Source organism: Opisthorchis viverrini (assembly GCF_000715545.1).
Source record: "Opisthorchis viverrini unplaced genomic scaffold opera_v5_595, whole genome shotgun sequence".
NCBI lineage: Eukaryota > Metazoa > Platyhelminthes > Trematoda > Opisthorchiida > Opisthorchiidae > Opisthorchis > Opisthorchis viverrini.
Genome location: NW_008752254.1, coordinates 88,550 through 113,954, shown reverse-complemented (window position 1 = coordinate 113,954; position 25,405 = coordinate 88,550). Strand labels below are relative to the sequence as shown.

Sequence of the window (25,405 nt, the reverse complement as noted above, 5' to 3'; positions counted from 1 at the left end):
ACATCACAGGTCATACTGTTTATTTCAACTGCATGTAACCGTCGAGTTCCGCTGCCAGTGCTTGGGAATAATTATCAGCACTTGTCAGCTTCTCAGCGAGAATAAAAAGTGACTGAGGTAAAGCTTTCGACCGTTTCGAGTGCTTCTGCTGCCCGCTTAAGAATTTTGGGGAATACATTGTTCTCTGACGAATCGTTTCTCGATACAGTGATGTACGACCATGTGGCAAACTCACCCCCCTCCTATATGGGCTGGAATTGTTACGTCTGGTTTCACGGTTCACTGTCAGTTTTCGAATTCTGAAGGGAATGAAATAAATAAATATCTAATTTCACTTAATTTGCGAGAGAAAAAAACCAGGTCATCGCAATGAATAAAAAGGCATACCGTACGATCAGTCGGTGGAATACTGACTGGCTTTCCCGGAAATGAAGTTCTGGAATTTACTAGTTGCGTTAAACCCTTATTTCACCGAAGCGATACTCCGATACTTACATTTGAATACCATGCAAATATGTAGCCACATTACTCTTTACAGTTTGTCCCAGGGTCTTTAGAGAATCCGTATACCCTGTCCATTTATCTCAACCTTTTAAGGCTCTATTCTACCCGATTACCCAACCCTGCTTAGTTTTCACAAGATGGTGATGTCCAATTTCCGCGGAATGCATACTGCTAGAGTGCCACCGGCAAATATAAAGTCCAATACATGTACACTTTCTTCCACACTATCCTTGATTTAAATATTCGAGGCATACTTCCACTTTCCTATGAATTACGAGAGCTCTGGTTCCACGGTCGTACACAAAAGAGCAAAACTGTCACTGAGATTTTCTCTAACTTCTGTGATTCGCTTATGTGACTAGCCGGCTAACATCGAGATGTAGGTAAGTCTCAGCTAGAGTTTAGATCCGAAACACCCCTGGTGAACACACATACATAGTAGTTTCGTCATGTGATTCGCTTGTGTGACTAGCCAGCTAACATCGAGATGTAGGTAAGTCGTAGCTAGAGTTTAGATCCGAAACACCCTTGGTGAACACACATACATAGTAGTTTCGTCACAAAACGTTGGAAAATGAACATCCCGCATTCCATTAGTAGCGAATCCAATAAAAAATGGACAGTAATAGGGAATAATGAGTTTGAAAATATGACAACTTTTCGTTGGTTACATTAAGTATGGAGCACATCACTTTTCATTACGGGTTTAGTTTCGAAATATTTCTCCAAAACAACGATATTTCTTCCGGCAACCCCTGTAACGTTCCACGGCGATGTTGGCTACTTGAGGCATTTATGTGTAGATACAAATACCCACAATATTCCGATGAACCTCTCAAATAAAAGAATGAAGTCATGAGTCCACTGCGCATCATCCAACGTGCGCTCTACGCATATGAACGGTTGACTGGCAGTCCTCTGGGGCCCAAAGATGTGTTCGGTAATCCGTGCGGTCGTCCTCGTTTTTGATAATATCTAGTCCAACACCTCAGAGTTTTTATCTTATTTCATCAAGTTTCCGAAAATTTATGTCGTCCTTAAATAAAAGAGCCCTCGCAAATATTGCAATGCAGGAATTCCCTTCGACGAGGAGCACTGAGATCGAGCAACCGAAACTTACTGCATTGCTATAGAAGTTGACCCTTACTTTGAGAGTTGATGAGGAGTTCATCTGGGAATTTCGAAAGCAACCCTGGATGCATCTGGTTGGTACACTATGCTCTTCTCCTTTTGGATCGGGAGTCATAATGACAGCTCTTTGATCTCTGACTCCTTTGCGTTTCTCACACAAAGTGGATCCTTATTTTTCAGTCAGAAACTATCGTTTTGGTATTATCTTCACTCCGTTTTGTTCATTCAAGTTTGAACGTCTGTCAAAAGAAGACCATGATATTTGAAACGTCACTCAGCTATCTTATGTTTATGGTCATTAGATTCTCCCAAGAAGTAGGCAAATTACAATTGAGTAGGGCCTAATTTCATCCTTTAAATAATGGATTCCATTGAGATCAGTTTTTGTCTGTTATCTCAGCTAACTGTTCCCTGCAGACGGGGGCTGTGGAGATAAATATCGACACCTCTGAACTTATCTCACGATAACTCTTCCTGTCTGACTTATTTATCTTCGCTCTGCTGATGACGATGGAGTGGTTAAAGATTTAGTCACTACTCTTTTGAACTGAATCTTCCTAGGGTTTGTGGGCGTTCTGTCTTCGGAGTTCCGCTGTGTGAACGCACAGTGCAGTAACTAAAGATATTCAAGTTGTCAATTTTTGAAACATTTTCATGATCCGCCTAACTTAGGGGAGACAGTAAGAGTTTGTGAACGATAACACTTTTTTTCGCTCCCTATCTTGAGTTTAACCGTTTTGTAAAGGATAATCTGTTTTATGAGGTATCAATAGCTGTATCCAGGAGTGACCATTACTATGCAAGTAACCACAAGGCCGTTGCCAAAACAACAAGCATGTGACAATCAACCACGATAGACTAAACAGACAGGAGAACATGTTAACTGGCGTCTGATGACCACTCACCACGATAAGTCTGGTTATCCAGAAGAAGTCCTCCTGAGAACTTGCGAATTACACTCATTTACAACTACTTTGATATTAATGGGAGACCCAAGTGATCCCCAGATGTACCTCTCGCTAATGCTATTCTTTAACCGCACGTCTTACACGAAGGCTGTCGCATGTTTCAGTTGGTACCATATTCGAGATATCGCAGTGCATTGTCTAGACGAAGAAACCCATTCTTAAGATTGCCAAAACTCTTTGACAGCCAAAATACTTCGCAATTGGGTGCATTTTATGAACTGCATCTAATTGGGGTTCATGCAGAACGTAAAGTTGACGAAAACTCTAGAACTATGCCAACCCAGTGAGCCTCAAGAAGAGTGGAACTGATCGAGGATTTTCGAAGAGTTTCACGGGCCTTATAATTAGTGCGTTCAGTCCTCAACAACTGTTTGGTTTTAGTTAATAACTGAGCGTAACTGCATCCAGCAAACGGCCTGCCACATTTTCGAGGAATATAGTACAGTGAACGACTTTCAGTCTGGTTCTAGGCCTACAGCGAATGACTGGATACTGCAGTTTCCGTAATTTAGGTTGCAGTTCACACAGTTCCAGCTGCAGTTCACGTGAACTCAAATGCACTTTGGGCAAATACACTTATGGAGATACCCCCGATGGTGATCTGATTGGTTTTAAACTCAGTCAGTGAATGACAAGGAGGGCAATTCTGGTCATCCTCAATTGAGGTGATATGAACTGTTTGGCCTGACCTAAGCGTGACACTTCGAGGCCACATGGCTAGTTAGAGCGTTTGATACACAATCAGACTGCACAACCAACCAAAGCAAAAACTCAACAAAAGTTCACAAAGAACAGAGATGAGTGGAAGATGAAACCAAGGAAATAATAATCCATCTGGACTCAGAATGAGTCACTCTATGGATGAAATGCAATGGCTGGTTCAGGATGTATCCCCAAATATCATAGCACAGGACAGGCCACCGTGAAGCTATTGCACAAGAAATTTTTACGGAAACTGGAACTCTCTAACCATACTACCGTTCGTTACGCCAAACAAAACAAAATGGGAGAGTGGAATATCCAGTTTGTAAACTGGAGTCCGGGGATGACAACTCATAAGTGATTTCCAAGGTGTGATGCTTATTGATGGTGTTAAAATATAAAAATAGACATCTACTGATTTTTCAACCCGTACAACCTAGAACAGTCAGACTTCCACACTTCAACAACTGCGTGATTATTTTTGGTGCAGCCATAGAGAATACGATACACTTCCTGGGAGGGAGAACAACAATTACCCACTGACCTGCACCCAAGGAATCAGACGCTAATGCTTTAAGGTCAGAATTCTAACTTCTTCGGTCGTAGTTAGATCGATGGATTTTCAGCAACCTTATGAGTAGTACATTACATAGATCTTCCACAGTTCTGCGGTTGCCATGAATGACAAAACAGGTGTGTGTGGATGAAAGAAGTGTGTGTGTGTGTGCGTGTGTGTGTGCAGATTCTCCGATTGATTTACGACTAGGGAATGCACGCTCGGAGTATGTTGGATTGTGCGTCGTAAGCAATGCAGCGAAATTCGCTTCGGAGGAAAGTTTCCTGCAAGCTAATGCACAAAAAGAACACTTCCCACTTAACTGACGTGTTATCGGCGTTATCCAGCCTAAACAAGGACATCTTTCATGTTCGAGCAAAGAATTCGTTGCAATCCGTTTTACCTTATTAATGATTACTCTAACTGGGGTCTTCCTATGCTTAAAATAGTGTTTCTACTAGTCCGTGTACAACGATGAACTTCAGATCACTGCCCAGCTTCGATTAATGATTAACTGGGGTCTTCCTATGCTCAAAAGAGTGTTTCTACTAGTCCGTGTACGACGATGAACTTCAGATCACTGCCCAGCTTCTAGTCAAAGAGATTGGGAGCTCCCAAACTTGTGTTCCGGATATCAGCCTTTTGATAGGAGCGGGTTACTATACTGTACGTACTTTTTTCTTAAGGGTGCCGAGTTTAGCGTCACCAAACCGTTACTAATCTGGCTGTTCTAGAGAAATTCGGAAACCGATGGTCCAAGGTCCCATGAACCAACCAGACTGCACAAAGTTTATGCTAGATACCATCGATGAATGGTTCCGATTTACCACTAGGCTATCATAAAACATTGGGTAAAATTATCGTACGATATAATTGGACTGATTGTCGAAACACTGACAAGCTTGAACGCCACATTTCATGCGCCTCTACCAAATTCTGTTTGTTAGCGCAGATTACGTGTTCTCACGCCTGTGCCGGCGTAGGCACTCATGTATGACGAACGCACTGTGGCACGATGCGTCATCGTCCCTTCTTTCTCCCAGGGCATGTGACGACGTAGCACGCGAGTGTTCTATATTCCTCTCACTCGGGTGTGGCGGTGCACAGGTGTAGCTGAGGCAGACAATCCAAAATGCACCACAAGTTAGCTCGCCTTGGGGGTGCAACTAAACACTGGGTCAAACAGTGTGCTAACCTAGCGATGAGTGCGGACAAAGCCGCAGTTGACAAAGCCAAGCTCACCAGCCGAACGACCGATACAGTTCAGCGTGCTGCATGAGCAGGTAGTTGCCCCATGACCCTGGAACCGCAGGCGGATCTGCTAGCATAAACCAAGCAAACAAAAAGGATTACCAGCTCTTAGAGAAAATGGAAAAAAACCCGAAGCTTCTTTATGTCTCCTCACCGCCCACCTCCCTACATGAAGTAATTGTGACTCCACAGTGTGTACTCCGAACGTTACTTGAACTAAATCACAGAAAAACTCCCGGTGCCGATCAGATAACACCATTTATCCTCAAGCAGTGTGCTCATTCCCTATGCACACCTCTCGCTGAGTTATTCAATTTGTCCCTAAATAACGGTGCAGTTCCCACCGACTGGAAGAGGGGCGTTATCGCTCCCATATATAAAGAAGATAATCGTTCGGTCGTGTCAAACTACCGGCCGGTGACTCTGTTGCCGGTGATCTCCAAAGTGCTTGAGCGACTGGTGGCAAACGAAATCATTAAACACTTAAAGGAAAACGGATTGCTTTCGGCTGCCCAGCATGGTTTCAGAAAAAACAGATCCTGTCTGTCCAATCTCCTTATTACCTTAGACGACTGGACGCAAGCTGTGGACAATGGAAATCCCGTTCACGCATGCTATCTAGACATCTCCAAGGCATTTGATCGCGTGAACCATAACATATTGTTACAAAAACTCGAGCATTATGGTATTACGGGAAAGCTGCTGGCTTGGCTTGAAATCTATTTGGCTGACCGAGACGCGCGTGTATGTGTTGACGGCGCTCTGTCCAAGCCAATTGCAGCTACAAGTGGAGTACCCCAAGGCTCCGTTCTTGGGCCTACTTTATTTTTATTATACGTAAACGATATACCTGAGCTCGTGAGCAGTAAAATCACTTTATTCGCAGACGATATCAAGATATGGTCAAGCATACGCACCATTGAAGACTGTCACCGATTACAAAAAGATCTCGATACACTTTATGATTGGTCACTGAAAAACAGACTACCGTTTAACCTCCAAAAATGTAAAATGCTCCGTGTAGGGAAGCCCTTTGCATATAACTATACGTTGGGTCCACAACCACTTTCTTGGACTAGTGAAGAAAAAGATCTTGGCGTGTGGGTCAGCAGCTGTTTAAAAAACTCCTTGCAATGCACAGCCGTCTACAAGAGGACCTCACAAGTCCTGTCGCTCCTAAAACGGATTTTTGGTCGTTTCACTCGACTGGCACTGCCCCGAGTAATCAATACCTACATCCGACCAACCATGGAATACGCTATACAAGCTTGGTCACCATGGCTTCAAAAAGACATAATTCTTCTACAGCGAATATATCATCGAGCCACGAAGCTGGTAATTGGATTGCAAAATAAACCATACGAAGACAGGATTGCCAGTCTCAACCTATTTGACTTCTACTATCGGCGCATCAGGGGAGACCTAATTCTAACATATAATATACTGAAGACACCTAATCATCCGCTGGAAGACCTTTTTGTCCGACGTCGAACACGAACGGGCAGGAGGCATAACTTTTCGCTCGCGGTACCTCACTCGAGGGTGAACTGTCGACGGAACTTTTTTGCGGTCCGTGTATGTTTCATTTGGAACTCCCTACCTCCCAAAGTTGTACATTCGCCGAGTTTAACCATCTTCAAGAACAAGTTAGATGCACATCTTATGTCCAAACCGAATCTGGAACTATTTAAATCCATGTGATACTCAGTAAACATTACACATACTTTTGCATCCCTTTGTGTATATACGTTCACCCTATGGTCGTTGTAAAGTTAATTGCTTTTTAGACCATTAAACCTTGAATTAACCTTGAATTACTCCTGCTTACTTTAGCAATAGGCTCAGATGGATCATGCCAATTACGACAAATAGGATTTTCTCAGCAGAAAGTGTTAATACCTTTCAGAATATCTCGAATGCCAGTTTCAAAGAATAATTGGCAATTCCCGTTAGAGATAGTCATGACAGACATTCCGGTTCAAACTTCAGCGTAACCGGTAATGATAACCTAGGATTTCCTGTCTCAGATCGATGGCCGTGTTCCCTTCTCCGTCTGCAGACGACCCCTTTTGCTTTAGGGATGTGGTATTATTTAGAGGTCAAAGGTCCAAGATCTGTTGTCGGCATAGGTTAACTGTCGGACACTATTTTCCGCAAACGCATATATAGTAATGGTGGACTGAGAGCAGCCGTGTTGGAGGTGATCCCTTTTGTGATTCCCGTATTCTTTCACTGAAAGTTTATTCACCTCTATTTCATTTCGACAAAGTGATCAAACTGAGAGCAGCTGTGGATACATTCATACCGTGTTGGAGGTGATCCCTTTTGGGATTCCCGTATTCTTTCACTGAAAGATTATCCACCTCTATTTCATTTCGACAAAGTGATCAATCGAATTTTCTCGTAACCAGTGGAGAAACATTGCCTATCAGGATAGATTGCAGACGACAAACTAAGCAGAAACCGTTCACCACAGACGTAGTACCTTGGCATCTTATTGAGACCATAATGAACTCCACAATGATAGAGGAATATAGGGATAACAGACTAGTTATGTCGGATAGTGCTCAATGAGTGCATCGCACGAGGAGCCAATATGGAAGAGGCTACTTACCATGGATACTTAAGGAATGGTAAAAAACTACTTCCTCATATTCGAATGCATTCCGTAAGAATTTGTAACCGAAATTTCACTTCGCCTTCCTTCTGATTAGAAGAGACTTAGTCGGCTTTGGTTCATAGTAAGTTTAATCCTGTTGAATAGAATAAATTTAATGAGCTGCTGAAATCGTACGTCCATTTTTAGGGTTAAGAATCTTCTCACTTGTTGACAGACAATCTATCCTTAAGGCCCAGAGACAGTGTCTCCGCACCTTCAATGTATCCTCTGTATTACCACTCAGGTTTTCCGCTCTCATTCCAAATATTGCGCATGAGAGCAGTCACCGCGTGGTTGAAAGACAACTAAGGTAAGGTACAGAATAAGGTGGCTCTAATAGCAGGATAACAAGGCCTTTTCTTCCGAACACATAATCGTGTTTTTCAAAAGAGAAAGTGTATTTTTCAACGGAATAAGGTGGCTCTAATAGCAGGATAACAAGGCCTTTTCTTCCGAACACATAATCGTGTTTTTCAAAAGAGAAAGTGTATTTTTCAACGAAAAACGAAAGAACCACTATTGAAACTTTTCTGTCTCACGGAAGCTGTTTTGTGTTCGCGTGAAAATGAAGCAAACTGTTGAGAACCTAATTGAAATTAACGAGCAGACTGCTGGTCTATTACCTAATACCATCTCATAAGGAATAGTCCACATGGAGAGCCACATCAATCAATGAGGCAATTTTTACAGCACGACTATTTTTACTGCAATCATTTGTGGGGGAACCGAAGAGATACACCTCCGAGTTCCACTAAATGGCTGATTTAATACCAGTACATTGGTTTAGCTTACAGGTAAACCGCAATTGTAACACAGGATGTAAGTAGAAAGGTTGAGGGACGAGATGAAATAGTGTCCAAACTCACGGCAGTTGCTGCTGAGTACCTTGTCTGGTGTCCGGCATTCGGTTTCCAACCAAATGGTTTAAGATATACTACTTCTGATTTGTCCTGATGACGATAACAAGTAAATACCATGCACCATGTTTTAATGGAAATCCCATTCAAGTATTATATCGTACAGTCAAAAAGCTGTTTGGAAAACGTGGATACAACCAAAGGTTCATCAATCTGATACATTAAGCGCGAAAGCGATTTCATTTGACACCAATTTCACAAGAAAATACTTAGTCGAGTGACGATTGGGAGATTCCCTGAGGTTGTTTTCCCAACGAACTGTCAGGCCACTAGGCAATTTCGGAACCCAGAAATCCTAGTAGAAACATTAGAAAGTGCCTTCTCAATGCATTATTCACTGACGGCGTGTTACTCTAGACCACGAAACAGCCGCCCGATCGAACTATTATGGCAAACGTCACGTGTTCTCTGTGCTACATCTGAGAGTCCTTCTTTTTGCACAACTTGCTGGATTTCGCCTGTCGTCTTAGGCTATTAGTGAACTTTTGAAAGGAGTGTACGTGTATCAGTACGTGCTGATCAGCTCGGCACATGATAACTTTCACTGCACACAAATATGCATGATTCGGTTTAGAGAATCTATAGAAAACTCTACGATTCCGGTCATTCTGTATTCCGTGTAAATACCGCATCATGTTTGGTCACAAAGCGCTGTAAAACTGCTTCTGGGTCCGTGTCAATATCATTTAAAAGTTGTATAGCCTCCAATCGTTTAAGCCGCTGTTGGTTCTTTTCGTTTAACTCGTCAATATCAACTGATCCTTGTGAGGGAGAGGCTGGTCGCTTGCTTTCTTTAGTTGGTTCATCCAGCAGAAACTCCATAGCAGCCCGCTGTCCGACCGGTTCGTCTGCGCCAAGCAGATTCTGTCTTTCCAGAATGGCATCGTTCAATAGTTCACGCTTCGTCATGACATCCAATTCATCGTTAAGTTCTCGCAAGTAGTTGTCCTGTGCATTTAAGAACGCCATTTGTTTTGCATCCATACGCAACAATGAGTCTTCGTGCAGGGCGTTTTTGGCCCACATCCCAAATGGACTGACTTCACGAACAGTTCCGATTCCATATTTCCATCGGCAATTCGGTTCAAACAAGTACGGCCCTGTGAATAAGGTCTCGCCTCTTCTGACCACCCTGGGATGAGGCTTACCGCTTGTTAGACCGTATCTATCTAAGGTCTGATGTCTACGCAATGCTTCCTCGATTCTCATTTTTTCCGTATCCAACTGAGTTCGGAGATCCCGAAGTTGCTGAAGAACCGAGTGATCTTTTTCACTCTGTCTACTGTTGTCTGCACAAAAAGAGCTCCTCTTTAAGTTATGTATCGCAATGTCAGGGCCAATAAGCAAGTCACATTCTGATTGCTTTTGGTTCCCTGAATGTGGTCTTTCTGCCTTCTGTGGTTTTGGCTTCCGCTGTTGTGTTTTCTGACGGAGCTGATGTTGGCTACGCGGAAGTTGATAGTTTTTCGTCACTGTCTGCTTCCGTTCTAAGTCCAAACGCGGAGCAGCTGCATGATCTTCGTTTTCCAGTTGACTAGCTCTGATTCGTGCCTTTTCTGCCTCGAATTCGCGCTGCATACGAGCTTGTTCAGCAGCAACACGCTCTGTCTCACGAAGTTCAAGCTCTTCTTCCCTCCTGCGCGCTTCCTCTTGGCGTCGCCTTTTATCTTCAATCTGTTTGGCTAAATCTTCTTTGTATTTCTGGAGGTTCATCTTCTGCTCTGTTGTGAGTGGACTTCCAAAGACACCATGACCACCACGTGCAAAACCACCATCTTCGTTTCCGACTAGGACAACATCACCCGGTTGTGACTGTATGCTATGCGTACCAACAGCTCGATTATCTTCGAGATTGGCCGGATGCGGTTGAGCATTGTATGCATGATATCGCCTAAATTCTTCTTCCATTTTCCTGTCATATTCCTCGTCTTGCTTTTTCTGAAGTTCCTTTTTAAGTTTCGCCTCTTCGATTTGTCGCCGGAGGTCTTGGGCGTACTGGGCCTTCTTGGCTTCTTGATCTTTTATGGACACGGGTTTTCCACGCTGGTCGACAATTAGTTTGTCGGAGGAGGTCACCTTTGAGTGGGAATCAGTTCTTGGAAGCAAGGGTTTATATTGTGTCGGTGCTTGGCCGTTATCTGCAAGTAAGTCACGTTTACCAGCCAGAAAATATTCCTGTTCTTCTAAGGTTGGAGCTGGTGGTATCACGGTTTTTGCATTGAGCATCGACGCTTCGGTTGGATCACTGCTAAGTTTGGATAAAGGAGAGACTGGTCTGACTAGCGGAGTATCCGGTTTGGTTGCCTTGGAAAGTGCGACCTCAGCTTTGCGTTTCTGTTGGGCTTCGAGAATTTGTTGTTCGAGCTCCTGTCGATACCTTTGTTTAGCTTCAAATTTCAATTTGTTTTGTTCCAAATTATTTTCACGCCCGAATACCATTGGGGACCTTGCGGATTCTGATACTTCAAGGTTCGCGCGTGGGATCATTGGCTTACTCGTAAATGGGTCGGCGAGAGTTGTGGTCTGGTCGTTATCCCTGACTCTCTTGTACTCCTTTTCGATTGACAGGAGCCGGTCTTCAGCTTCTCGCAACGCTCGAAGACGATCCTGCAATTGAGATTCATATCTAAGTTTTAGACGGTGAAAAACCAAACACAACTCACAGTTTCATTTGTTCATCAGTTAGAAAGTTTGAATCAGGGACAGCAGTCTTTAACAGATTTCCCTGTTCACTCTGTTTTCTAAAAAACGAGGGCAATTATATTTCGTGGCAAATACCTATGTGGGTCAGTTGTTTCTCCTCTGATTAGAAGATCATGCATTTCATGTTTGTAGCTGCTGGTTAAACTCTCTATCTTTTGGGTCAATTCCTCAAGCTTAGCGTCTAGTCTGTTTCCCAATCTGAGGTAATCTCCTTCGTCTGATTTTTTGGGTTCCGAATGCTCCAACTGTTTTGTTGGATCAACTGGTAGTAAAATGGGAATTGGTGCGAGGGTTTCGTTCGAAGTTTTGACTGTTAGCGTTGACGATAAAGACTTTTTAGCTGCGAATCGATTCTGAAATTTTTCATTCTCCCACTTTTTGAACTCTTCATATTCCGAAGCTAACTGAGCTCGCTTTCTGGCTCGATCTTCGTCTCCTCGGCCGAAGCGATCAAAAAAACTTATCTCATTTTCTTTTGTTTGAGATTTTTCAACCATATTTTGTACTTGGTCCCCGTTATTCAGAGCTGGTGTTTGTAAAACCAACATTAATCAGTTGTGTAACTCAGTAGTTGGGCTGGTAATAGAGCATAAAGCGCTGAAATAGAAGAAATACGACAGATGACTGGGTCTCCCAGCTTGAATTCGACGGGAACGTTTTTACGTCAAATACATTTGAGTGACCGTGTAGTACAATGAGACATTTTACACTGAGGTTCATACACAAATGAATATTTATGTCTGACCTGTGAACTATCAGTGTTTGTGTACTGCATAGCGTGTACCAGCGGAAAGAGACTGATCCTAACAAAAGTTCAAAGATAAGCATAAATGAATATTCATGTCTGACCTGTGAACTATCAGTGTTTATGTACTGCATAGCATGTATCAGCGGAAAGAGTCTGATCCTAACAAAAGTTCAAAGATAAGCACATTACGTTTTCCGTAAAAAGTGCAATTTCGCTCGTAGTGGTATTATTGCGTTGCTGTTTCTCTAACGACCGCTTTTCCAAGTTTCATCTCAAGCACATACAATAAAGCTTTACCTCACTTTCACACCACGCTCGTTCGAACATTTCTAACGCAATTACCCTGGTGAGTTTAAACTGAAAGGGGCGAGGGAAGCATTGGACTCGAGTTTCGCTTTAATTAGAGCTCATCAACGGTCCATCTCCGGGGTTTGAACCCTGGATAAAAGGCATTCGAGGCGAACTCGTTGCCTTCACTCTATAGGCGGGCGCACTCTTCATTTAAAAAAAATATATTGTACTGTTTCCATGTTTCTGTGTTGGAGTCGCAATGAAGACAAATATTCCAGAGAAGAAAGGTCAAAACCTACAGTAGATGCAATAAATCTGTGGGCTGGTAACAACCTGCTATACGATTATTCTGTCGATGGCCAAAGACTAAGGTTGCAAGATAGTCAATACCGCTTCATCTGTGTTTATATTTTTGGACGCAGAGAAGAACGAAAGGGGGAGATGAAATCGGTTTCCAGACAAACGTGGGTTATGCTTCACCAAACTTTGTGTACAAACATCTGCGTTCATTCCTTAATAGTGACATCTTCAGTAAATTCCAAAGAATATGAAGGCAAAGTCATTTTTTAAGACTGTCAACGGGCTTTCAAGGTTACACGGGTGACCGGTTTCCATTGTATGCCATGCAAATGTTGTATTCAAATTGCTTGGGGCCTGCCGCCTTACGGTGTTTTACTACAGAACCAGTATAAGGAATCTTACAAGCTTCTGGTTACTCATTTTTAACTGTATGTCCTCAACATGTCAAACCAGATAAAACAAGAAGACAACTCTATTTGTCTTCATATGATGCCACAAAATGAAAGCTTGCTACGAATACCAAAACGATAGAGGTTATCAATCGTTTTCGGTGTTTTTCGTGTGGCAAGATAAGAATTACTAAACATACACATCAAAGTGCAATTGTGTAGTTACTGCACTCTGAAGGTTGTCTTTAAGTATACAAAAAGGTCAAATTCATAATTCGATGAATCAGCAAAGTTAATTTGTTGAGGTGTTTTACTCTTCCCACCTACGAAGAGGAATAGTCAAACTGTAGTCCTGTATGTCCACTTGTAATTCACTGTGGGATAGTATCCAGATCACCTCCAGTCCTGGTGCGAACCGAACAACATTATGACTATATCATCAATCAACTGTTCACCAAATGATGATGAGTGAGTTCTAGGGCCATATTCTCACAGCCCAATTACCACCACATTTTCTGTTACAAGAATTAGTCCATTACACCTCATCGTTGTCTGTGTGGTGTTGATAGATTGGGTATAAAAACACAAAGTAACACTATCTAAGTCTTAGCCGCTCCTTAATCACTTTTACTGCTGGTGTCTGCAAGCCAGGTTACTTCACAGCTTATTGCATCAGGCTGGAACAAACGCTTTCACGCATTTGAAGCACTCATTAACACAAGTATAGGCCTGTTGCATTTGTGGTTCACGTAGCACGTCATTGGTTCATGTTATCAAACAGCACCTACGTAGCACGTCATTGGTTCATGTTATCAAGACTTGACTACAGATTTCATTCATTTTCTGGTTTACTTATTTCCATCCACTGTTCGACAGTTTCAAAAACGACTGCACAGTCTGAGCTCAGGGATCAATATGGTGCGTTCCTAGAGTAGCAAACGATAACCTATAGCTAAGCACCTGGTACACAATCAGTCACCCGCATGTTTATGAAAAGCGGCATTTGATATACCTTTTGCTTCACTTCGGAACTTCTTCAGTAAAATTGCGCTGCTAGGCCTTCTACCGACATCCTCTGGCGTCATACCATGTGCGCATGTTGTTACTAGACATGAGGCACTAACTGTCTCTAGCATAACTACTCACGTAGACGGATTCTTATCGCGTGTCTTTCAGAAATTCTTTTTTAAAATCTCCAGCGTCAAAAAGACCTGACATTTGAGCTTGTATTTATCTGATTTGCCGCAACTGATTTCCATAAGAAAGGCTTCCATATTTTTCTGCACCAGTCGCAAAGTATTAGCCCAGATCCGACCATCAATAAGGACTACTGTCCAAAAGTACATAAATACAGTCCATCCTGTGATGTGTACGAGGCCGTACGGAGCAGATCACTCAGGCCGTTGTCTGGCCCACCTATTCAGTGGGTTATGGACAAATTCTAACGAAAATGTTATCTATAACCAGATATAACGTAAACGCACCACAAAATAGTCGTAGTGGTTAATTCACAATCACCAACACTGATACCGGCCTCTCTGGTTGGGTTAAATGTACGTTGCTTTTAGAAGTGTTACGGTGAGACCAAATGGCACCTCATCATACGGCTTCGCTACATCTCTTACACAGCTCTTGCACAAATTGCGTCTGAATTATCATCCCATCGTCATCATGGACGGGATAGCATCAGTGTTTAACACGGCTTTGCTGCTGCACAGTCATAATTTATTTCAAAGCCTTATTCAGAAGAAGGGGAATAAACGTGGATGAGGAAGGGATTTCGTGGTAGCTTGACATAATGACTGCATATTACCTACAGCTCTAGAAACTCATCAGTGGAATCTGCATAAAACATTAAAGCAGGGATTTCACTGACATTGTTTAGAGCTTTATTGTGCACCGTCTCCGACCATGAAGCTGTGTAAGGTTTCAGGGTTTTACTTCAAATGATGGATCCAAATGAAAGGCAGCGGGTGGCCATGTGTATTGTTGTTCAAAATGCTCCGTTCAGAGGTTGGGGGTCTTTCTTTTTTGAAGATGGTAGTATCACTGTGGCTTTTTGCGGTTTCAATCACAGGCAATTTGAAGGGGCCGGTCTCACGAGCAAACTGAAATATTGTTCGAGCATTCCAGACTTTCTGGACTTCTTCCATTTCCACGAAGCTTCCACCAGGCTTGACCATCAGCAGGAATGCTCACTTTTACTTAGGGTTTGCCAATTCACCGGGTCAAATTATTTTCGGGAACGGTGAGAACGTTCCACCGATATTCAATCCGTGCCACTGTTTAGTCTGACAATCATGAGGTGAGCGAATCCGGTAGCATCGTGTTACAGGCAAAACTTCCATCGCTGCATAAAGATGTGGCTGTCCCATTCCACAGTGAAATCACATCGGAAGGTGCAGTAACTAAAAGAGAATCCAGAAGGCCGTTCTAGTAACTTCAATATACTTTGAAATCTGTCATTCTGTCAGTTACTAAGTTAAGATGTGGCTGTCCCATTCCGCAGTGAAATCACATCGGACGGTGCAGTAACTAAAAGAGAATTCAGAAGACCGTTCTAATAACTTCAATATACTCTGAAATCTGTCATTCTGTCAGTTACTAAGTGATTTGTCCACAGTGTACGCAGGCAGCCCCGTGAAACGGAGCCAGAAACGACTGCGGACGAGCACGTGATCGGGATCCACATATCTGTTCCAAAACACGCGGCAGTCAGTTATTGATCCGCTGATGGTAATACGACCACTTTGAGGTCGTAGTTAACACACTATTGGAAGACGCCATGTGGTCAGAAGCCTTTGGTTGTTTTGAAAGTCAGTGACGCAGAACAGTCTGCGGTCAGCACATAGCTAGGGCATTAGTTCCCCATTGTCCGCACTGGGTTCAATCCATTTCAGTCACATAATCGAGTATCAGATGCAAAGTTTGGTCACTTTTGAACTCTGGTACTCGGTAACTGCAAAAAGACCCGAGCTTTCAGTCTGCGTGACAGGGTGCTCATAGCATCATAAAACGTGTCTATGATGGTGATAGAGATACAATTAGATGGGATGTAAACAGACATGATAAGCAGACAGCGATCAAATTCCCACTTGTAAGAGCTCTTCACAGATACTGTCAGACGAGACTTAACCGAGGAGACCATCAACGGATACCCAGTCAAGCAGAAATCCTTCCTACCTATGGCTCAAGTAGATTCCAAACTCTGCCCATCCTGATGCAGGGACTCGATCGTCAGAGGTGTACATCCAGAAGCAAGTGAAAGGTGGTCTGGAAATCAGCTAACCAATATTCTCAAACATTCAGTCCTTGCTTTTTATACACAGCACACGATTAGGTTCAGCCAGTACAGTGTGAAAGCAAGAGAAGCTTGTTGTCCTACTTGCTTCAGAATGTGAAGATCAGAGGCAGAAAAATATATCCGCCATCGGGGCTTGAAGACTGATTTTGAGATGCACGAGGCTGTCGGCAACAGCTGACACGCAGATGCAGCGGCCAACATTGGTGTAGGACGAACGGAGCCCTCAGTCTTGAAGGATTGGTTCACAAGAAGAGTTATTAATTGGACGAAAGGAGGGAGAAAAATTTGCGTGAGAAAGAAAGAAAGGAGTATGCAGTAGTAACTTGTTTTAGATTACCTATCCCACTGTATGCAGCAAGTAAAGCAACCCGACTGATGACACGATACGACGAGCAATGTGACGTGCCAGTACTTTCAGTTGCAAGTATCATATTTGCACGGGGGTCGGGTTACTTCTTGAAAGCCAGTACCTGAATATGACGATAATGGTCCTCGATAAACCTATTTGGATTAGAATCTTGACTGTGGAGCAGTGGTGTTTGGTGGAAAATGCTAGTGTAACACTATTTTTAAGGGGAGCAGTGGGGTGGAAAATGCTAGTGTAACACTATTTTTAAGGGCAAATCACCACACGCGTTCCATCCACCAACATATAGGACTAGGTGAGGTGATGGCGTCTGACTACGTGACAATCTGGCATGAAAGTTTGTGAGTGTCCCATGGGAACTTCTCAGTATAGCCTAATGGGTATTGGAGGCACGTTACATGTTGAGCGTTCGTACCTGTTATCGGCACTATTTTTCTGGGTCTCTAAGTAACTCACATAGCCAAGCTTGTCTACGCCGGAATCTCATCCAGTCTGTGGTCACTCGCGGCGACCTTTTAACCTAGCATCCGTTGTGTTCTGAAGGAAAACTATCTAAGTCAGGAGCATTATATTGCCCTTGCCTTTTTATCATGTCTCCACAGTCTCTAGTTCCCGAATCATTCCATTTTTATCAGGTGCATTTATGTATCTTTGTAGTCGGGCTGCTGAACTATGATATAGGGTTTGCTTGTTGTAGATAGCGCACATTGCTATGGTGTGAGAATAACGGCATAGTGACAACTTCGATCCATGGGCACCTGTAACTGCTTGCGCTGAAGTGCTAAACTCAAAGCACGGACATTTTTAGAAATGGCCAAAGCACCTTTCGTTGGCGTTCCAGAACAATGCAGCCTGTGATCTACATTCTCTGTACAAATAAAGATACTTATTATTTCCCTGCACCATATCTTCTTCATATGAGGAAATTATGTCCCATTATGAGAACTGACGAGCTGCAGCGTCTGTGCTGGCTTGGAAGACTTATTTACTCATCCTGGGGATGCAGTATGACCGTACAGCGTGCGGCTGCTACATACCACACAGGTATTTCAAAGATTATTCCCATATAATGCTATTTCACGAACTTTTCCGACCGTGGAATGTTTTGTGCGCACATTACGAGTGTTTCGTATCTCTATTATATCACACATATGTACTCTGCATCCCCTAGTAACAAATTGCAAGTTAACTAAGTTTTCGCTAGCCAGGCTTCCGGTATTCTATCTTTGAGACAACGGGTGGAATTTTTCTATTCTCTTATTACATGCTGGAACTTGGTGAAAACAGAAACTAGTTCCTTGTTACATTTTTATTCTGATTCCAGCGCCCGCATTATCAGTTGCATCGATCAGCTACCTAGGTCGCCATATTTTTGCATTATTCTGATTCCACTTCTGAGCTCCCTCTGTTGCTTCTCAATGTGCCTTTATGGTTGCACTAACTCAACCCTCTAAGCTTTGTCCTTTAGTTGGAAATCAGGTCCCACTGACAGAACAACTCTTTCAGTTTTTTCCCGGCTACTACTGGGTATTAATGAAAGAGAACTCAAGCACTACTTACGAGAATCTGGCTTAATCATAGCAGAATTTCACTTTGATTGTTTATTATTAGACCAAATCTATCTGAATCTGTAAAATCTTGTGGTAAGATGACTATCCTGGTCTAGTTTTGCCGTTTTCTTTAGATTCACTGTAGCTAAAACACTTTAAAATATCAGCAAACTGGTGCCATTATGGCGCTTTCCTTTTCATGAATTACCGGATTCCTACTACAAAGTTCCTCGTTACTTAATTTCCAGTTTATTTTGTTGGTTTGACCTGCCTAGCAAGCTTCCGGTCGTTTATTCTTCAAACTTCCGCATGTCCTTCGGTCTATGAAAGTGGTTTCTAGTCACAGTGAGGCCTTGGATACTGAAGTTCCTTCTGTGGCAGAACTCTCTCTTTGGGACCGGCTGTCACCTTTGATTTTTTATCACCCCGCTATTATAGGGGCATCTCATCGAGATGAGTTACACCGTCTTTTATTCAGCCATCTTCTCCATCCGAAGTTGTCATTATGCATCGAGGTTTTGTATAGCTCTTCTTTAAAAAATGCTCCTTACCTCTCGGCTAGTGCGCGTCACTCAGTTATCACAATTTTTGTATATGTGTGTAGTTCTTGTGGGACTCCTGGGACAACTGCCTTGAGACCAGCAAAAAGCGTTGTAAAGATTGTACAGCCAACTCAAAACAAATGTCTCTGTTCCTCGCATATCTAGAACTTGAATTCAAATACCGATTGAGAAAGATGACGATAAAAGGCTCTGAGGTTAAGGTCAGGCACACTCAGCGTTATTCAGTGAATTTGGAGATGTGCCTTTAAAATACCTCTAGCAGTCCCGCGAAAGGTAAGCTCTCAAAAAGAAGAGGGGGAAGGGGGGGGGGGGTAACTTCTTGCGGAATGGAAAGAAGAGTAATATTGTACTATCATAGAAAAAAAATACCATAATTACCATCCTGCTCTAGTTGAATGACCTTACAAAGCCTTCTTGACCCAGCAACGGATTTGTAATATAAAATCGGTTATTACAAATTAAGGATACCCCAATGTTCACAAGGCTTTAATCCAGATATATTGTAACGAAAGACTCTCCATCACTCTCCTCACCACCTTTGTGGTTACGGAAGTTAAGCAATCTGGTTGACAACTCGCCGTGTCGTGGTCATCTCCAGCTTTATTGAACGGCTTGGTGAAGACTTGCTCCACACTCTTTGCAATGTTGGCGCGTTTCTCACTCCTTAATGGTGGTAACTGATCTGCACTGTTGAGTTTAAGAAATGTATTTTTTACGAGTCTTCTCATGCTTCACTTAGTCCGATGGCGTTTGCTTTGCTTGTTGGCTGATTTGCAACCCCACCTTCCTGGTGGCAAAACTTTGAAATGACCCAGTAAACACGCCACCGGTGGCACCACGTCGACGTTTGCATTTTTTTCCAACAATTTTACAAGGTAGTGATGAAGTTGATGCCATTTAGCAACTTCCACCAGTATCCAACAATGCAGAAAAGTTAGTCCACCATACGTTTTGTATTGACGTACACACTTTTCTGGGGTTCACAGCCAACCTCAACAACCAATCACTACTGAAAATCCTTGATGGTCCAGGCGCTGCAGGCTCTTCTCAGTCTAAAATATAGTAAGTCAAAACAGGGTTCTTACCATCCTGAGTCGGTTTGCTAATATGGTGAACTAATCGACACTCTTCATCACTAGAAAATAAAGTTTTCGCCATTTGTTACAATCTAGCCGTTCATTGGCTAAGTTTAGGCTGTTTACTATCAATAGAAATGCTGATAACTCAGGTTGTGTAGATAGTCGTTGTTCTGTTCAGTGGGCTCGGTAATTTGGTTGTAGTTTTTGTGTGGCAGACTGAAAATCAGATGCCTGATGGAATTGTCAGATCCAGGTAGTGTTGCAGTTAGGAGGATCTCCGTTGAAGACACAAAATGAACTAGCTGACCATGGCTCCGAATTAGCGTCCAGATAGCTGACCAGCTTGAATGCGCCATCGTGATTCGGTACGTTGGTAGGTTGTGAGTGTTCATTGGTGTTCCGCCATACAGCAGGAGTCTTCCTCCTGAAATTTGACAACGGCTGTTGCAGTGGTATCTCGGCAGTGCCAGTTCTGAGTCCACATTTTCGGCTTCCATCCATTCTCCAGTTAACAAAATAACAACCGGAAGAAGGGAAGCGACCCAGTCCAATGATTCATCATCCTTTGTGCTTAGCCTGGTCAATTTGATGTGTGCTACCTTTATAATGGTTGCCTGGTTCCCTCTACCAAAAGTACGAGAGGACAGCGCACGAGCCTGGTTTAACTGCTATGCTTTGACCTTTTTACTCAGCATCTGCATTACGTTCTGTTGTTTCTCATGGCATTTTGGGCTCCAAGTCCAATCAGGGTAGGAACACGGGATACATTGAAGTATGTTAACTTGCGGAAACATGAATCAGCCCCCTTCACCGAGTTGGTCATCATTCCCAGCCCATCATGTCTGGATAACTCTCTCAACCTCCTTTTTGATGCGAATGATTTTCAGCACTTTGAGTGTAGGTTTTGTTCCGTCTTTTAAATTCTTTACTATCAGATGGCTTAGTGGCTAGAGTGTGGATTCACTGATAAGAAATTCGTGGTTTGAACCAGACTTCTGCCACTCAGCTTCCCCTCTCTAGGCTCCGGTAACCTGGCAGAATCCCAGCGCTCGTGTTTTCTTCTGCTGGCATGGCAGTTAAGCGCCAAGAGGGTGCTACAGATGAATGAATATCAGACTTAGCCCCACTATGTATGCATCATATATGGCCCTGATGATCTGTACATGCTACTGTAATGGGCTAAATCATAAGATATTTGGCTCTAGAATGCATGTTTATTAATTGTGTTATTATTATCCTGCGAGCGTAAATTTACGCTACTTTGGTGTGTTACTCAGTGCTTGTGGCTAGTCAGTTGCCAAGGTTCAGCCGAAAGAGTTCACGTGCTATCTACACTCGAAAGACGTTCTGACCAGTTCTGAAAGTCTTCAGAGGTCACCGGGGAGCTATTAATTAATTTGAAAGTCAGCTTGGAGGATTGATAGGATCAATCCTATAAATATTATGAAGCAAAGTTTCGATAGATTAATAAATTAATCAAGCCTTTTACTTTCAATTCAGGCATGCTGTAGCTGCACCGGGAGGAATCAGCTGCGGAGCTCCTAATCAGCTGTGAGACGTGGCTCACTAAGTAATGTAGACATTCATTATTATTTGGATGTCAGGAACCGGACAGAAATTTTAGCCCAGTTGATAGTTTCCTGTACAATTATGCACAGCTTTGGGCACTAACCTAAACGACCAGCCAAGGGCAATCGAAATTTGAACGTGCACAGTTTACAAATAACGCTTTGGTGAGGCCACTGTCGCTATGATTTCGAATGCAGCTGACTCATTCAGACTAATAATCTCGCGGTTCTCACTAAAGAGCATCACACTGTACTGAAAATATAGGCGCGCCAGTTGGACCATCCTCACGGGCGCAACGCGTAGTACGAAAATTCACCAAGAACGGTAAATAGAATTTGAATAATTAAAACGCACAAACGGCATCGAAAACCCAGCGTAAGCGTTCACGGATTTTTTGAAGGCTCAGCTCAGCCGTAGCTTCATACTCGTGAACCCTCGTTTTTCAGAAAGGTTTCGTCGAAAACTGTTGGGTGGAGTGGAATTCGGGTTCGATAGCAATTTTCGTGTGAGTGCATGGACATTGTGTATAGGCACGAGTGATCCGGGACGAAACAGAAAGCTACTCTCAGGATGGTCCGCTTTCGCACCTCAATCTTCCCTTGGATACAGTTAACTCAGCCTCACCTTTTGCTGGATGGTTCATTAGAATTCGGTTTCGCGAAATATTGAAAAGTTGGGCCGATGGCACATCGGCCTCCTGGACTCGAAGCTGGCGTACAGCTATTCACGGATTCACGGATTGATACGCAGGATCGAGGCTTTTGCCCAAGTTTCCGGGTCGGTTTTGTTCCTGTCGGTCAGTGGCTGTCGTTCACCTGATAGGCACAAGTGAAAAAAGGTAGTAGCACTGCTCTTTATTTTCTCAGCGCGGGCAGGATGCTCGCTAGCGCGAGGATTCGCATAAATAGGTGACTAATAGCGCTTTAAACCGGGTTCTAGAAGGAGCGTGAACAACCGTCGGAGGAAGGTCATTTCACGCACCCACTATCCGAAATGAGAAAAAAATTTCTCTAATGAATATGTGTGCTCTGAGCTTGAAAATTTTTTTACTATGTCCCCGCGGTGTGTTTGCTGGGTCAACGGTGAAAAATCCTGTTTGCCAAGCTTTGTTCAAACAGGGCATCAGTAAAAATAAGGTCCCCCGGAGGCGACGGTACTCCAGGGGAACATCAGTAAAAGGTCCCCCGGAGGCGACGGTACTCCAGGGGAAAGAGATCAAGCATCGCGAGACGCGTTTCGTAGTCCACGGATTTGAGGGAGGCCACCATTCTCGTGGCGGCCCGCTGGACACGCTCAATGAGGGTGAAGTCTTTTGTGCGTCCTGAGTAGACAACTTGGTTGGCGTATTCCAGGAGCGGTCTGACGTAGGCTCCATATAGCGTTTGGAAGTCCATGCGAGTAATACGGGAGAAGGTGCATCGGGTCATCCGTAAAATGGTGAATGCCTTTTGGGACGAGTTCTCATGGTGTAGTGAGATGGACAGGTTTGAGGTGACCCAGATGCCCAAATCTTTTTTGGCATCGATCCTCATGGTGTTTTCCGGTCCCTTTTCACCATGCATAACAAAGGCATTCGCTGAATCCCCTCCAAACGACACATGGACGCACTTTTCATTGGACTCGCAAAGCATCTGGGAGGTCGTTGACGTAGATCGGAAACAGCACTGTTCCAAGGACGTAGCTTTGAGGAACTCCAATGGAGACCCGGGCTGGAGAAGAGTAGGTCGAGCCTAATCTCACTCGGAATGATCTGTCTGATAGGAACACCTTGATCCAGCGAAGGATTTTTCCTTGAACCCGTAAGACTCGAGTTTGCGGAGCAGCGGGACGTGTGGGACCCTATCAAGTGCTTTTGAGAAGTCGAAAAATATAGAACCCGATATGAGTCCTTCGTCCTTGGCTTGGTTTAAGCTGTCCATAAACACGAGCATGTTTGCCACGCACGAGCGGCTTGGGAGAAATCCGTGTTGAGCTGGAGATATCAGGTTGCTGGAAGTAAGGTGATCTAGGATAGCTCGCTTCAGAATGCTTTCCATCACCTTGCATGGCACGCTAGTGAGGCTTATAGGCCTGTAGCTGCCAGGCGATAGTTGGTCACCAGTTTTGTAGATTGACGTGACAATTGCTTCCTTCCAAACAGAGGGAAGGCGGCCTTCGTCAAGCGACTGACGAAACACCAGGTGCAAATGACTTGCCAGTGTGGAGGACGTTTCTTTCAGGATCCTTGGATGGACCTCGTCGGGCCCCAACGCGCAGAATGGGTTGGCCTGGTGCAAGAGTTGACGAATTTCCTCCACCGTGAGGACCAAGTCGGCTAGAGGCTGTTTTTAGTTTCGCCTTGACAAGAGGGCGCTTGGGCTGAGTATAGACAGGCATAGTGTTCTCTGTAAAACTCAGATACCACTGTTGGGTTACTTGTCCGTTCTCCGTTTCTGTCCCTCAAGGAGAACGCGGGTGGCTTGTTTCTGCAGCGATGTCTCATGTATTTGAACAGCGCGTTTTTGTTTTTTCGAGCGAGGTCCAGATTGGTGGCTTGTTTTAGTATGTTCCATTGGCGGATTTCCGATTTACAGCGGTTCCGCATTTTATGAAATGCCAGCTCATCGTCTGTATCCCCTGTAGTCAAAATTTTGAAAAAGTTGGGATCTTTTTCCCAGAAGTCATCGAATCCCGTTTGGAATCCTGCGGTTTATCCGAGTGCGTGCGGGTTTTTTGGACGAACGTCGCGTCAGCCTCGTTAACTTTCTGGACAATGGTCCTATATAGTTCCTCCACCGAAGCTGGTGCCAGTGTGACTTGTTCAAGGAAGAAGTACATTCGTGAGAAGTCTGCACGCAGAAGTCTCAAAACCACGTTTGAGGTTCGGTTTTTCTGGCCCAATAGCAGACGAACTCAAAGGTCAGCACATAGTGGTCGCTATGTCCCAGTGGANTCCTCCACCGGAGCTGGTCTCAGTGTGACATTTCAAGGAAGAAGTACATTCCTGAGAAGTCTGCACGGCAGAAGTCTCGAAACCACGTTTGAGGTTCGGGAGTTCTGGCCCAATAGCAGACGAAATCAAAGGTCAGCACACAGTGGTCGCTATGTCCCAGTGGAGCGTTAATTGTTACCTGATCAACGAAGTGCCTTTCGTTGGTGATGACCAATTCCAGCAGAGTTGGTAGTTGGCCTGCACGGTATCTAGTGGGTGCAACGACAAGTTGAGTCCAAGCGCTTTGTTGAACGACTTCAAAAATTCCGCCTGATGCGACGCGCTGGAGTTCCATCCAGCAGGCCTTTGGGGCGTTGAAGTCACCTACCAGAAGGAGATGAGTGAAGTGGTAGTTGGAGGAGATCTGCTCAAGGGTTTTTATGAGGAAGTGGTCATCTTCAGGGGGACTCGATGGGCTACGGCGGACCACACCTTGAAGAAGGGAATCGAACCCGCGCAGCGGGATTTGGACCCACAGTGCATCGCAAAAGTCCGCGGGGGTGGTGTCAGAGAGGACAATCGGGATTGGTAGGGTCGCATGTAAGCACAGTGCAACCCCGCCTACTCGCCCTCGTTTTGAGTCGGCTCGAAAAATAGAGTAACCGTCTATCGAGATCTCTGCGTCAGAGACATCTGGTGTGAGCCAGGTCTCTGTGAGTGCGATTATGGACGGTTGTTCAAAACAAGCTGACTGTTAAATATCGCTGTGTTTGTTGAAAAGCCTGAGGCAGTTTGTAGACAAGCATTTCAACACTGCCTCTGCTTCCTCCGAAGGTGAGGAGCCGAAAGTGGAGTGACCAGGGTGGTTGGCAGACTTAATAGTTGCACGCCGGGTTTGAGCCCAAGGCTCCGGAGGGCCCCTGGGGCGACGTCGTCCGCTTCC

The 25,405-nt window shown here is 44.0% G+C and overlaps 2 protein-coding genes across 2 annotated transcripts in view; both read right to left on the bottom strand.

The window, feature by feature from the left end:
• T265_11807 (hypothetical protein) overlaps window positions 1-8,675 on the bottom strand; it is a gene marked incomplete at both ends in the record, with an annotated part of 32,943 nt that extends 24,268 nt beyond the window's left edge. Inside the window, 2 exons of the mRNA XM_009178573.1 lie at window positions 236-299; window positions 8,638-8,675. Coding sequence (XP_009176837.1) covers window positions 236-299; window positions 8,638-8,675 — 102 coding nt within the window. The remainder of the gene's footprint in view (window positions 1-235; window positions 300-8,637) is intronic.
• Window positions 8,676-9,291: 616 nt separating this feature from the next.
• T265_11806 (hypothetical protein) lies at window positions 9,292-11,939 on the bottom strand (the record flags this gene model as incomplete). The annotated part of the gene is made up of 3 exons (XM_009178572.1): window positions 9,292-11,314; window positions 11,352-11,429; window positions 11,467-11,939. The coding sequence occupies 3 exons, from the start codon at window positions 11,937-11,939 to the stop codon at window positions 9,292-9,294; spliced, it is 2,574 nt and encodes an 857-aa protein (XP_009176836.1).
• Window positions 11,940-25,405: the final 13,466 nt, after the last annotated feature.